This window comes from Haemorhous mexicanus, chromosome 1, assembly GCF_027477595.1.
Source record: "Haemorhous mexicanus isolate bHaeMex1 chromosome 1, bHaeMex1.pri, whole genome shotgun sequence".
In the NCBI taxonomy this organism is placed as follows: domain Eukaryota; kingdom Metazoa; phylum Chordata; class Aves; order Passeriformes; family Fringillidae; genus Haemorhous; species Haemorhous mexicanus.
Window position 1 is genome coordinate 129,199,543 of NC_082341.1, and position 12,757 is coordinate 129,212,299.

At 46.5% G+C, this 12,757-nt stretch overlaps 1 protein-coding gene across 1 annotated transcript; it reads right to left on the bottom strand.

Moving 5' to 3' along the window:
- Window positions 1–4,563: 4,563 nt before the first annotated feature.
- HEY1 (hes related family bHLH transcription factor with YRPW motif 1) lies at window positions 4,564–9,480 on the bottom strand. Its single transcript, XM_059862734.1, has 5 exons — window positions 9,126–9,480; window positions 8,944–9,019; window positions 8,787–8,870; window positions 8,589–8,670; window positions 4,564–7,784 (listed from the first exon to the last, which is right to left on the bottom strand). The coding sequence occupies exons 1-5, from the start codon at window positions 9,341–9,343 to the stop codon at window positions 7,201–7,203; spliced, it is 1,044 nt and encodes a 347-aa protein (XP_059718717.1). The 5' UTR covers window positions 9,344–9,480; the 3' UTR covers window positions 4,564–7,200.
- Between the last annotated feature and the right edge of the window lie 3,277 nt (window positions 9,481–12,757).

A 12,757-nucleotide genomic window follows, 5' to 3' on the forward strand; every position in this document is an offset into this window, starting at 1 on the left:
AGGGGCAGAAAATAACCCTTCAGTTTGCTTCCTGGTAGGATGAGGTCGGGTCTGAGGGGTCCTGCAAACCTCTGTCAGCACCACAAAGAAGCAGGAAGCCTTCTACCTCCCATGAAGGAGAGAAAAATTAGACAAACTTTGTTAAAACTAGCAACAACCCAAAGACTTCTAGAGTCCCGTAACATATTTTGCTTTAGTTTCTTTCATGGAATACCTTACTCATAGCCTTCTCATAGCTTGAAGGCTGGCTGAGGAGAGTATGTGGGATTTCAGCTGTCTCCTTTGAAGCTGGCACAGATTTAACAAGTGAGGGAATGACAACCACTTAGCTTTACATCTGCAATCACACCTCTTGGTGTGCTTGGCTAATTTGGTGCCCCACATCCCAGAACATATTTGCAGCCCTTATTGATGCTCTTATCAGTTATTCTGAAAGTGGTAGTTCAGCCCCTGGCTTCATGTGGGAACTGCACCTGCCCCCTGCTCAGCCCATACTGGTTTATGTGGTGGGAAAGGTCTGTGCAGCTGGAACTGAAGTACAGAGGGCCAGACCTTGGAGGTCTGTTGGAAGGGTTTGCCTTCAAAAGAGCTTCTCTTTCTTCTTGCACGGCATTTACAGCACAACACTGACTAATGCACCTTCCCCTGCCCACACCAACCTGGTGGATATTTGGGTTTGGCCCACAGGTATGTGCACCATTAGCATCTTTACCTATTCCAATTCTTAACAGGGTAAAGTTTAATCATTCTTATTCCTGCTGCTATTTTGGGGAAGAAAAAGAGTCATTCTGTCATTGCGTGCTCCAGAAAACATGAAAGTCTCCAAGGAGCCCAGGCTTCCTGTTACCAATGCCTTAAACTTTGCCCCACCTTTGGGAAGCACAGGCAGCTAGTGGAAGAATGTCATCCACTCTAACAATTGATTTTCTTATGCACAATAACGTCAGACCTTTTAAATAAAAGGCTGACCTGTCTCCTTCTAAAATAATTCATCTGTTTTATGGAGTGTTGTTCTGATTATATACAATTCCCACAAGAAGGGAAGTACCTTTAAAATAAGGACTATTCAGTACTAGTACAGGATTTCCTCTTGTTGTTGATAATTTCCTCCTAACAGAAGACGCAATGAATCCCAGAGAAATTCAAAGGGGCAATCTACAGACAGTTAGGCATCTACATCATACAGGGAACATTGTTCAATCACATTGATGTTTTCCTGATGAAGTAAAAAACAGATATACCTGCTGTGCAGCATATAAAAGAGTTCCTACAGCACACACTGCAGTTCCCTTTGCTACATTTTTAATCATTATCCAATCCTACTAACTTTCACATAACCATCCCTGAACAGCAGCAAATGACATTTTTTCTCTTTTCTTCTTTTGCTATTGAAACCCAGCCTCTGAAATGGCCTCTGCTGTTAAAGAAGGGGGCTTGGTGACAATAAGAGGATTACCCAGTCATTTATCAGCCTTATCTACAGCAGATACATAACATGAAAGAAGTTCTGTGTTCTCTCCACCAGATATGCCTTGACTCAGAAAGAGGCTCCATACTCACCTTCATTAGAAGGGCTCATTTCCACTACGGGTCAGAACATGCACCTCCTAGACATGTAATTGTGAAGGAGACCTCATATCTACAGAAATGACTAACCCATGCTGAGAAACACCATATCAACACCCAGGAGCTAAGTGGCAGCACTAACAGCTAGGTGGTAACTGCTGATGAAGGCTGAGTGGCTTGTGGAAGAGGCTGCCAGTCACTAGATGCTCTTATCAGTTATTCTGATGTCTCAAATTCTCTGTCAGCTTGGGTCAAGCCCCATCTCAAGCTTTAATTCCTTGACCTCCTCACACTTATTTGTCTGGATTGTACAAATGCAATCAGTAAACCACGCTATGATGCACTCTTAACAGCCACTGATGTCCATCTAGGCCTGGTTTCTCCTTAGCCAGTGGGATGACCCATCAATTAAATTAAATTAAGATATTCACATGCATTGTTTCAGCACCTTACTGGTTTTAAATAACTTGCCTCACTGGTTGTATGGTGCTCATACTGAGAAAAATTATGAATACTGAGTACTACCTTCCCCTCTCTAAATTCTCTACATACTGGCATGCAGCTTATTTTTTCATCCGATGTCAGGTATTTCCATATCTTTGCCACAGGCAATGCAAACAATGCATCTCTTCATTCATCTGTTCACAGCTTCAATTTTCCTCTGATCTCTGATCCTACAGATCAGCCTTCCTTCCTTCTCCTGTCTTTCTCCGGCAGAGCTGCTCCACCAACTTTCCAACTCCCAACATCCTTCCATCTGTGAAAGCAGGGCAAAACAGAGCAATGCACGTACCTGTTTAACCTGTTATTGTTTGTGCCTAGACTTTACAGCTTACCCTGGAGAAGCCACCTGGAAAGCTCCAAGAAGTCTCTTCAGTGCAGAGAGAAAAGTGTGGTCTGCAACATCCTGCCTGTGCTGAGGCTGCCAATGAGCAGGAGGTTTGCAGAACTGGTTCCAGCCATTCCTCCCCTTCCTTGCCAGAAGGTTTCACCTGAAATGAGCAGCCTTGTAAAAGACTCTGAAAAGGTCCGAACAATGTAATGTGGTTAGGGGGTCTACAACCAGGGCAGAATGCCCCCCTGCTCAGCAGTCCTGAGCACTTAGATAAGCCCCTCCTGCATTATACAGCTGTGTTACATGATTTATTGAGATAAAAAATAAAAAACATCTGGAAGGGAACCTACATTCAAGAACTTTGCTGAGAAGGCTTGGGCAGACTGCACAGGTTAGAGCAAGGCAGTTTGGTCCACTCCTTCAAGCTGCATGAATAATCAGCAGAATTTGCTAGACAAAAAATTTCACAGGATTAGGTGGAATAAGAGAGAGCAACATCTAATTCCTAAGCACTTCCTTAATAAAAGCCTTCACCAAATGAACATTTCAGACTCCCAAAAGACACCTTCGAGGATCTGTATCTTACAAGGCACTGGCATTTCAACATTTATGACTGCAGACACACTACTATATTGCAAGCATGAGTCAGTGCCCACATCTCCTGGCTCCAGAAGAAAGGGACTGTTCTAATTTTTATTTATAAGCTGGGCAAAAGGAGAGAGAGTAATTCGGTTACAGGCAAAGCACACACAGACCCTGCAAGGTCAGGCAGGCTGGTTAACACATGAACATATTCGTGCCTTGGTGTACTGAGTCACAAACACCCCAATCCATCTCTGCATCCTTTCATGTAAGGCCTCAGAAAAGGGCTTTCTACATAATTTTTGTTGCCTTCCAGCACAAAGCCCAAGGCCTCTACATTATTCACTAGAGAATCCCAGCACCATGTAGAGCATGTTGCAATCCAAACTGGGAGTTTCTGGCAATAAACATTTGTGAGCATGCACACAATATAAAACAGGAAGAAGGATTTCAGTTTATCTGTGTTCACTTGGGCTTGTTTGTTGCTTGGGAGGAAAAAAAAAAAAAAAAGCCTGGCAGACTTCCCACCACTATGCAATAGTCTAGGAAGGCTCCTGTCACCTGGGGACTCACATGCTGATGTGTGAGTGAAGAGAGCAATAGGCAGGATTCATGGGGTTTTCAGCAGGATCCTAATAAACTCTGTCATGCTACTAGTGTTAAGACAGGAGTGCTGAACAGAAAGTGTTTTAAGAACTACTGACAGCTTCTTTCCAAAAGCTAAAAAATGTCACTTTCATCAGCTATTCCTTTACACCAAAGCGCAGAATGGATTTCCAGAGGTTTGTATCTGGTTTTGTGCAGCATTTACCAGCCTTTTAAATTTATTCTTCACTCCAAGCCAGCTTCCTTAATAAAGGAGGATAGTATTAGCTTATATGCAGTACCACATCATCTTACAACCTACACAAAGCTTTAGCCTGAGGATTTCCAGATGGACACATTTCATCCAAAGCAATTGAAGATCATTGGGGGGTCAGAGGATCAAGACACATATGCATTTCCTTTCTTTTCCAGCATCCCTCTGGTTAAGCTTGTGCTCCTGAATCGCTCTTTTGCAATAGGGTAAACAAGTAAACCTTTTGGACTCTGGAGATATCTATTGCCTAAAGAACCAAGCTTATTTTGCCTTTCTCAGTTTCTCTTTAGAAACCTAGCATCCTTCAGGAAAGAAAAAATAGCAGAATGTATCAGAATTGTAGTTTTTAAGAAATAACAGCATTTATCATTCATAGAGAAAATTTCCAACTAAAACTGCCTTTTGAGGAAAGGAAACCAAACACTGCCATAGCTGTTTCACTGCTGGCAAAAGAGATGTACATTAAATGATTGCTAAGATTTACAAAGTTGGCAGTAGCCCTGGACTTACAATCCTGGTGTTTCAGCTTCTGGGCCATGCATTTCCCATTTGAATTACTAGTCTTTGTGAGTTGCTAGAATTCATTCATTTCTTTCTATGATAACAACAAAATCAGTAGATTTTTGAATCCCTGAAAATGAATATAGAATTACTGCAAAAGTTGAATTAGTACTTTTCATTAATACCTTTGTCATCGGTAATAAAAAGAGAAGACAGTGGATATAGAGACAAACACCAGCAGCGAAACTTTTATTGCAGTCTGCTTCTGAAGTCCATTCAAGGGTAGGACAGTGGGACAAAAATAATTATAGGGGTCTTTCTACACAAAAGAGCCAGCTATTTAGAGGGAGGCAAAGTCATTTGAATGTCAATGAAATAACCATTAAAAGGCTGAGAAGCATTGCCATTTATTAAAAGATCTAAAGAATAGTTGCATGCACTATAGCAATCTTCTAGGTAGGAGTTGTTAATTTGCTATAAAAACCTGTTAGGGACAGGGCAGAGCGTAATTAAACAGGAGACAATACACACTGTGAAAGGAAACTGGATTTGGAATTTTACAGCCTCTTATTTCAGGTTTCTACATGAAATACTACGCTCTATAATCTCTCCTTAATAACACCTATGTATTTCTAGCTCCCACAGTGTTTTGCATTTCATTTCTAGCAGTGGTCTCTTACAGCCCCAGAAGGAAGGTAAAACAAGGTTACGCACTTGAATGCTCTCCCGCTCTTCCCAGCCTCACAGCAATCCTTCTTCCGAGAAAGTCTCTCATCAATGCCACTCCTTAATTGGCCTGAGAGCCCCTCTTTAAACAAAGCTCTCGTCTCCCACAGGGCCGAGTTCTTTCTGCTATTCTGGCACAGCTAAATCCAGACAAGGATGTGCCATTTACCAAAACAAGTGCACTATAAATTCAAATGTGCAGGAAACTAAAGTACTTCCAGAAGTTCTGCAGGTACAGATTTGCAGATTGGATGGACTGCATCAGGAGAAAACCTATCTGCCTGTAATCCTGCCAGGTTTTTACTTCAAGCAAAGGTGTTAGACACTGGTGCTACCACTCAGAAACAAACACAGGATCAGCCAGAGATCTGGGGTAGATTCTGCACTAATGAATTGAACGTGATCTGAACCTCATTCTAACGTACAAAACTTCATTCCAGAGCTATAGGACAGATAACAACTTCATGAGTTAGACTCATAGAAGAGATTTCATATTTGTAAAGATGATCACTTTTTAATGTTAATACAAGTCACTAAGAATATTCAAGTGCAGTGCAGCTTTAACCTCTTCTTTAGCAGAAACCCTGCTATCTTCACTACCTGCCCACGCACTGCCAGGCACATAAAAGTGATGTGCAAAAGAAATCCTACATTTTCCTTCCCTTGACTGTTATTCCAAGGCACTGTGGTTCTTCATGGACTCAGCTAGTAAAGCTACACATGCCGTAATATCTGAGAAAAGAGCAAATACAAATGGCCACAGCAGGACTAAGTAGCAATCGTTCGACATCTCCTGTGACACCCACAGGCACAGAATTCTCCACTGATATATATCAGACAAGCATGACATTTAAAATACTTTGTTCTTTCTCCTTTATTTAGCCACAACACAGATACAAGAGCAGGCAAACCCCTTCCAGTGGAACTCACTCAATAAACCTGTTCAGATTAAGATTCTTATGAAATCAGGAAAAATATAGGTACATGCACACACTCTCAGGCACACAAGAACACAGCAGAACCCTTAAAAAATGAGGAGTGGCACTGAACTGCACCTAAAACGCAACAGAAACATCACCTAGTTAGAATGCATGTTAAACAACAAGGCTGTGCACTGAACATGTTCCCACTGTACCATTCCACTGGCTATTTAAATACCAGCATCAACTGTTTCAGCTGAAAATTTGAAACTGACAGAGAAGAGTCTGACCTCAGATACCCAAGAATTCAGGCTAGCAGAACAATTACTCCACTGTAACTCAAAGCAGGATCTGGCCCTATGGAATGAAGATGCATGTGACCAGCTCCAGCTGGGAGATTACTGCAGGTGGCAACGTGAATTCCCATAACTTCCCCAGCAACTAAACCCACCACCAATACAGCGTGCAACTTGACTTTAGCACCCTCCCCACTCATACTCTCCTTTTGATGGAAGAAATAGTGTAGTGATTCTAAGAAGTGAGCAAATATCTACTAGGGACTAGAATAAGATTGCCAAATATACCAAATGGCTTCAGAAGAAAGAGGAATTGGGCCCGATAAAGCTGGTCAAGCAGGTCCATCTGATTTGTCAACGCTTTGCTCAGAAATATAAGACTCAAATATAGTTTACAAAAAGAGTAAATCTTTATAGAACATCTGAACAGTGTTCTTTATAGAACATATAGAACAGTGTCAAAATACTAACAAAAAACACAGCTTGTAAATGCTGAGAAGAATGGTCTTGGAAAAATTAGTAACAAAACTAAGCCATCACTAACAATAATAGGTGGTATCTCTTCATAAAAAGCCAGTCTGATGTACTCAGGAAAAATGAAACATTTGAAACAAACTTTTGTTTACAAAAGTGACTTAAATGCTCAGCAGAGATCTAACAGAAGTGTTAACAAACCACTATTGTAATTTTATTTTTGGACAACTTCAGCAACTATCAGAAAAAAAAAACAAACAACCTGTTAATACAAAAATGTAGAAAATAAAAAGAAAAATCCAATGAGACAGTTTTTAGATAAACTCAGTTAAGGTGAAGCTGTACCTTTGTCCCAGTTACTAAGAACTTCAACTGTAAGGGTGGCATAACCCAGCTCAGCTAGGTTTATAGGCTTTCCCACCCTTGCTAAAGAGTCAGTTCTTAGAAGGCGCCAATCTCAGTCCCCCAGGGTCTGTAGGGTTTGCTGAGCACTGCTGACTGCGTTGGTGTAGATGGGCTCAGCACGTTGGGGGACAGCAGATGAAAGGAGCCAAACGAGAAGGGGAACGCAGACAAAGATGCCATGGAGGAGAGAAGAGGAGGAGACAGTTTGGTAGTAGATGTGACCACAGGGAGCACTGGTCCGACGCTGCCATTGGGGGGCACTCTGAGTGAGGAAGTTTCAGCATGTGGGGCAGCAATTCTGGTCTGGTGATGTGGTTCTGTGGAAGATGCTGTAGTACTGGTATTACCATGCCCATTTTGAGCCAGCAGCAACGGGTGAGGTATGTGAGGGTGATGTCCAAAGGCACTGCCCCAAGGAATGTGTCCAATGCCAGTGTGTGCACTACTCGCTGCCTCCCGTTGAGAGGCGTAGTTGTTGAGATGAGACACGAGTCGAACTCGCAGAGGGTCAGAGGCATCCAGGCCCTCTATGATACTCAGGTATCGAGCAACTTCAGCCAGGCACTCTCGAAACCCGAGACTCCGATAGTCCATAGCCAAAGCGTGAGCATCAAAATAACCTAAGAGAAAAGAACAGAGAATGAAGTCTTAAGATGTTGTTTTCTAGTCATTGTCTACAAGTAGCCTCCCCACTCCACCCTCCCCTATAAGCATATTTCACTTGGATGTGGTTAGTATTCCCAACCATAGACTAGCTGCCAAGCTCTTTTTTTTCCTTCCTTTTTTGTTTAACAAGCTTTTCTTTTATATCTGTGCTGTGATGCTGCAAGTCCCAAGACCAGGCACAAACTGCCATTTTTAAACTGGAATTGCCCACTGACACTGGAAGAAAGTATTTTTGTTCCTTCCATTTGTCTCCCTTGTGCAAGTTAAACCACAACACACTGAAATTCATTAGAAACACAAGTCCTAACTTATCAGGGGGAGACCTGAGCAGGCAAAGTACTTTTTTCTTATAAGGGCCTTTCAGCATTTTTGCTAAATCTTTTCACTACTCATTTCATCCTGTATTTTTTCCCAGTTTTGTTCTGAACTTTCAGAAAATTACAGAAACAAGCATTAGACATCAATAATAACTGCCTTCCAAACTGCCAAAAGCTGATTCACTTCGCAGTGCTGACACACTGCTAGAGAAACGTAGTCACTCTCCTCTAGAACAACTCTCTCCTCAGAGCCAGCATTGCAAAACCTTTCAGTGCTAGTGATGCCACAAATCTTGTGAAGTAGCAAAAGTCCCTAATTCCTGATGAAACGCAAGAGAGCTGCCGTTCACTTTCTGCAGGCATTGCCAATGCTCGGGAATGCGCTGCTCTCACAGCAGCCTCCCTGCAGGGCTGCTGACTCTGTCACGCACAAAACTTTACCTTTCCCTCCTGCTGTATGCAGCATTTTCAGGTGATCGACAGTCATCTGCAGAATCTCTGCTTTTTCCAGCTTGGCTGATCCCTAGGAGAGAAGGGAAGGCACGAAACGTTTCGGGCAGAAGCAGAGACCTTACCGAGGGGTGACGCTCCCTCCCGGGAAGGGATGGGGGGGCACCGCGGAGGCTCGCTGGGCGCTACCTGCTTCTCAAAGGCGCTGGGCACCAGCCTCCTCAGCTCGGACAGGCTGTTGTTGATGCGGTCGCGGCGGCGCTTCTCGATGATCTAGGGCAGAGAGCGAGGGTCAGCGGGGCCGTGCCGGGCTGCGCGGAGCCGCGGCCGGCCGGCGGGCACTCACCCCTCGGCGCCTCTTCCTGGCCAGGATCTGCGAGGTGGTGGACGGAGACATGGAGCCCGCGGCCGAGCTCAGGTTCCTGCAGGGAGCAGCGGGACACCGGTCACCGCGGGGGGTTCGGGGGTGCCGGGGCTCCGCGGGACGGAGGGGAGGTAGGGGGCGCGGCGCAGCCCGCCTGAGCTCACCCATTCTCGTCTGCGCTCTCCTTCTCCACCTCGACGGCCTCATCCAGCTCCTCGCTGTCCGACGAGCTGTACTCGGGGTGCGCCCGTTTCATGGCACCGACGGCGGGCACGGGGGCGGCGGGGCGCGGGCGGCCGTCGGGGAGGCGGCGAGCGGCGGGACGCGGGAGGAGCGCGCCCAGAGCGCGTCCCGCGCCTCGCCCGGCGCCCGTCTCTCCCATGGAATTCCCACGCCGGGCGGGCGGGCAGGAGGCAGCGGGCAGAGTCAGGGAGGGACGGAGGGAAGCAGGGATGGATGGATGGATGGACAGATGGATGGATGGAGGGAGGGAGGCAGGGAGGGAGGGAGGGATGCGGAGGCGGCGGGCACGGACGCAGCCCGGCAGAGCACGCCCGCCACCGCCCGCCGCCCAGCACCGCCACGCGCGGGCCCCGCCCGCCCCCATTGGCCGCCGCCGCTACCGCCCCAGCCAATCGCCACCGGCCGCTGCCGGGGCCACGCCCCCGCCGCGGGGGAGGTGCGGCCGTGGGAACGCGGCGGGAGGCGCGGCGGGGGGGCGAGGGGGATGGATGGATGGATGGATGGATGGATGGATGGATGGATGGATGGATGGATGGATGGATGGATGGATGGATGGATGGATGGATGGATGGATGGATGGATGGATGGATGGATGGATGGATGGATGGATGGATGGATGGATGGATGGATGGATGGATGGATGGATGGATGGATGGATGGCAGGCATTGGGCAGGGGTGGGAATGGGCATGTCCCCAGCTGGGGAGCCGGTGTGGGTGCTGTGGGTGCTGTGCAGATGGGCAGGACAGGGCAGCACCCTCGGGGCTACCACCAGTCCTTCTGCCAGCCCCTCCTGCTGGGGTCCCCGGCAGCCCGAGCCCAGCGGAATCACTACGCCCTGCAGAGGCTGATGAAGCTTCTGAGAGCTTCCCTAAGGCAGCAAGGGCCTGGGAGAGCTGAGTGAGTACAACCACAGAATAAATGAGGTTAGAAGACACCTCTGGTCAACCAGACAATGGCTAGTGCCACACTAAGTGCCACATCCACTCTTTTCCTAAACACCTCCAGGTATGGTGACTCTACCATCTCCCTGGCAGGTCATTCCAGGTATCACCTTTGCTGTGAAGAAATAGCTCCTCATATCCAACCTGAACTTCATCTGGCATAGCTTAAGACTGCGTCCTAATGTCCTGTCACTGGTTGCCTGGGAGGAGAGGCTGATCCCCACCTGGCTACAAGCTCCTTTCAGGGAGTTCTAGAGAGTGATAAGGTCACCCCAATTCTCTTTTCCGAGCTAAAAGAAAAAGGGAAAGCCTTGGCAAGAGTAGCTTGCCCTCCTTTAAAAAAAAAAAAAACCAAAAAAAGAAAACAAACCCAAAACAAACAAACAAACAAAAACAAATCCACAAAAACTTGGAGTTTTTCAATTTGTTGGCAATGCAAGGGAAATTAAGGCATCTCTCTTTCCTGTACGCTTCCAAACTGCAAATCTGTCAGCCACATCCTTTTCTTGTTTACTCCCCCCACCACATATTGTGGCAGTGGGCAGGAGCAGGAACAGCTTTTAAGAACCTGAAAGCACATGGCCTTTGCTGGCAAGGAGGGAGGAATGACAGGGAAGGTCAGCACTGGATACAGGATGTGTGGAGGTCTGGCTGGCACGCTTACTGTGAGTACATGCTGCCTTGCACTCAGCAGGGCCCTCAGCCTGAATGCTGTATTCCCCCAGCAAGTCCTCTTCATTCTGCCAGCTTTCTCAGGCTGAGGCAAAATAGGACAGGTGAAATGAGGGTGTACTCTTTGAGGTGGTTTCATAATAATTAAATTTTCATTTACATGGAGCCTTTCAACTCAGGCTCCCTTCTAAGCTGATTCTTCCATGTTTCACAATTGGATGGGCTGGAGGATAACCAAGATGAGCATCCAATAAGAGCAAAGAGTTGATGAACCCAGATTTTCCCATTCTAAGGCCCTGGGATAATTACCTTCAGCCTCCCATTGGTTTAGGTTACCAGCACAGGGTTGTCTCTTTCGTGGAGTTGCCCATATTTTTGCAAAGCATCTCAAGTAGGAGGGAAATGGAAGCAGGGACCAAGCTAAAAGTAGTAAAAGACCTGCAGTTAAGAAGATAGAAACAGGCCTGTAGTCACCTGTAAGCAGCTAACAGAAGATGACAGAAACCTTCTATTCCCACATTATTTTTTTCACAAAGCTATCCTTTCTGCAGTGCTTTAATTAAGTTTGTGTCAGCACTTATTACATCCACCTTCCCAGCCTCTATATTTTTGTTGTGAAACTTGTCTGCCTGCACCACTTGCTTTTACAGGTCAGTGAAAGTAACAGTGACATTTATGCCTTTCTGGCCTGCCGACTATACATATGAGTTCTCCCACCCAGGCACATATAGATCTTCTCCTACTGTGGAGAAAACAAACATGGTAGAAGTTCCTTGGGATTAAGCATTGATTGCTTGGGAGTAGAGGTGTGGCCTCCCAGGTTCCCAGCAGCTGCATCCTGAAGCTGCCCCCATCTTTAGCTCTGTGAACCACTGGGGCCAGGCAGCCTACAAAGAAGCTTTCTGAGCTTGTGTAAATCATTTGCAGACACTGACTTCTGCAAATGATTTACAAGAACGGGCAGGTAGAGTGTAGCTGTGCCTCCACACAGTGTGAGCAATTGTAGCTGGCTATCAGCAGCTGTGGGAAGATAGGAAACGTTTGCCTGTGTGTGGTTTCAATCTTCCCATCCAGCACTAGGAGGAGCAGACAGCAAAACCAGCTTTAAATTGCTCTTGTGCTTTTCTGGTGCTGGGCATGGATCCGTAGCATTGGTCTAATTGTTAACCATGGCCCACAGGGAAATTTTATTAGCTCAAAATTACCAACACACCAAGACAGCGCTGTCATACATCTCTCTCACCAGAAGGGCAGACAGGAGAGCAGCCCATTGCTCACCAAAGCCCAAGGAAATTAAAACAGTGCATAAGGTGATCCTTCTAAATAGAATTTAATTTCAGCCCCCACTGATAGCTTTGCACCGATGAGGCTGTGAACCTTAGGAGATGACAGCCTTCTCTCTCGTCCCCTACACTGTCACTGTGCCTCCCTTTTCCCTGATCACATTGCAGTGCTCTCTTGCCAGCTACATGGTCACCTCCTACTGCAGCCATGCCGTGCCTCAGTCATCCCACCACCCAAATATTTCATCTCACACCCCTTCCTATCGCACACCACCACCACCACTTGACTTGCCCCCTTTGGCCAGTCCCCCCTGCCTCAGTTTCCCCATTGCTTCCAGGTCTGGCACAACTCAGCATTTCCAGATCCAGGGTCTACAGCCACATCTGGCCCCCAGTGCTGGAAGCAGGAATGGCAGGACAGGGTACAGACCTCACACCAAAGCAGAGACTCAGGTTTGAGACATGCAGGAACTCTTGTGGCAACTGTCCTTTGGAAGGGAGTGGTGCTAGTTTTTGTGTGCACCTCACATTTTTTTTTTTGTTGGATGCCCCCTGGAGTGATTTCGGTGCTATTCAAAGTGCTTGAAATTGTGTTGTTTATTGCTGCTGCAGGCTTCCCTCCAGCAGAGACCTGCCACATCTGACCCTTGCTCCA

Bases quoted from the DNA above. Each gene is read 5' to 3' on its own strand.
- HEY1 (XM_059862734.1), bottom strand. From the start codon at position 9,343: ATGGGAGAGACGGGCGCCGGGCGAGGCGCGGGACGCGCTCTGGGCGCG. The intron at 9,020-9,125 runs GTGAGCTCAGGC...TGCTCCCTGCAG, and splicing joins GAGAGCGCAGACGAGAATGG to GAACCTGAGCTCGGCCGCGG. The intron at 8,871-8,943 runs GTGAGTGCCCGC...TCTCTGCCCTAG, and splicing joins CCAGGAAGAGGCGCCGAGGG to ATCATCGAGAAGCGCCGCCG.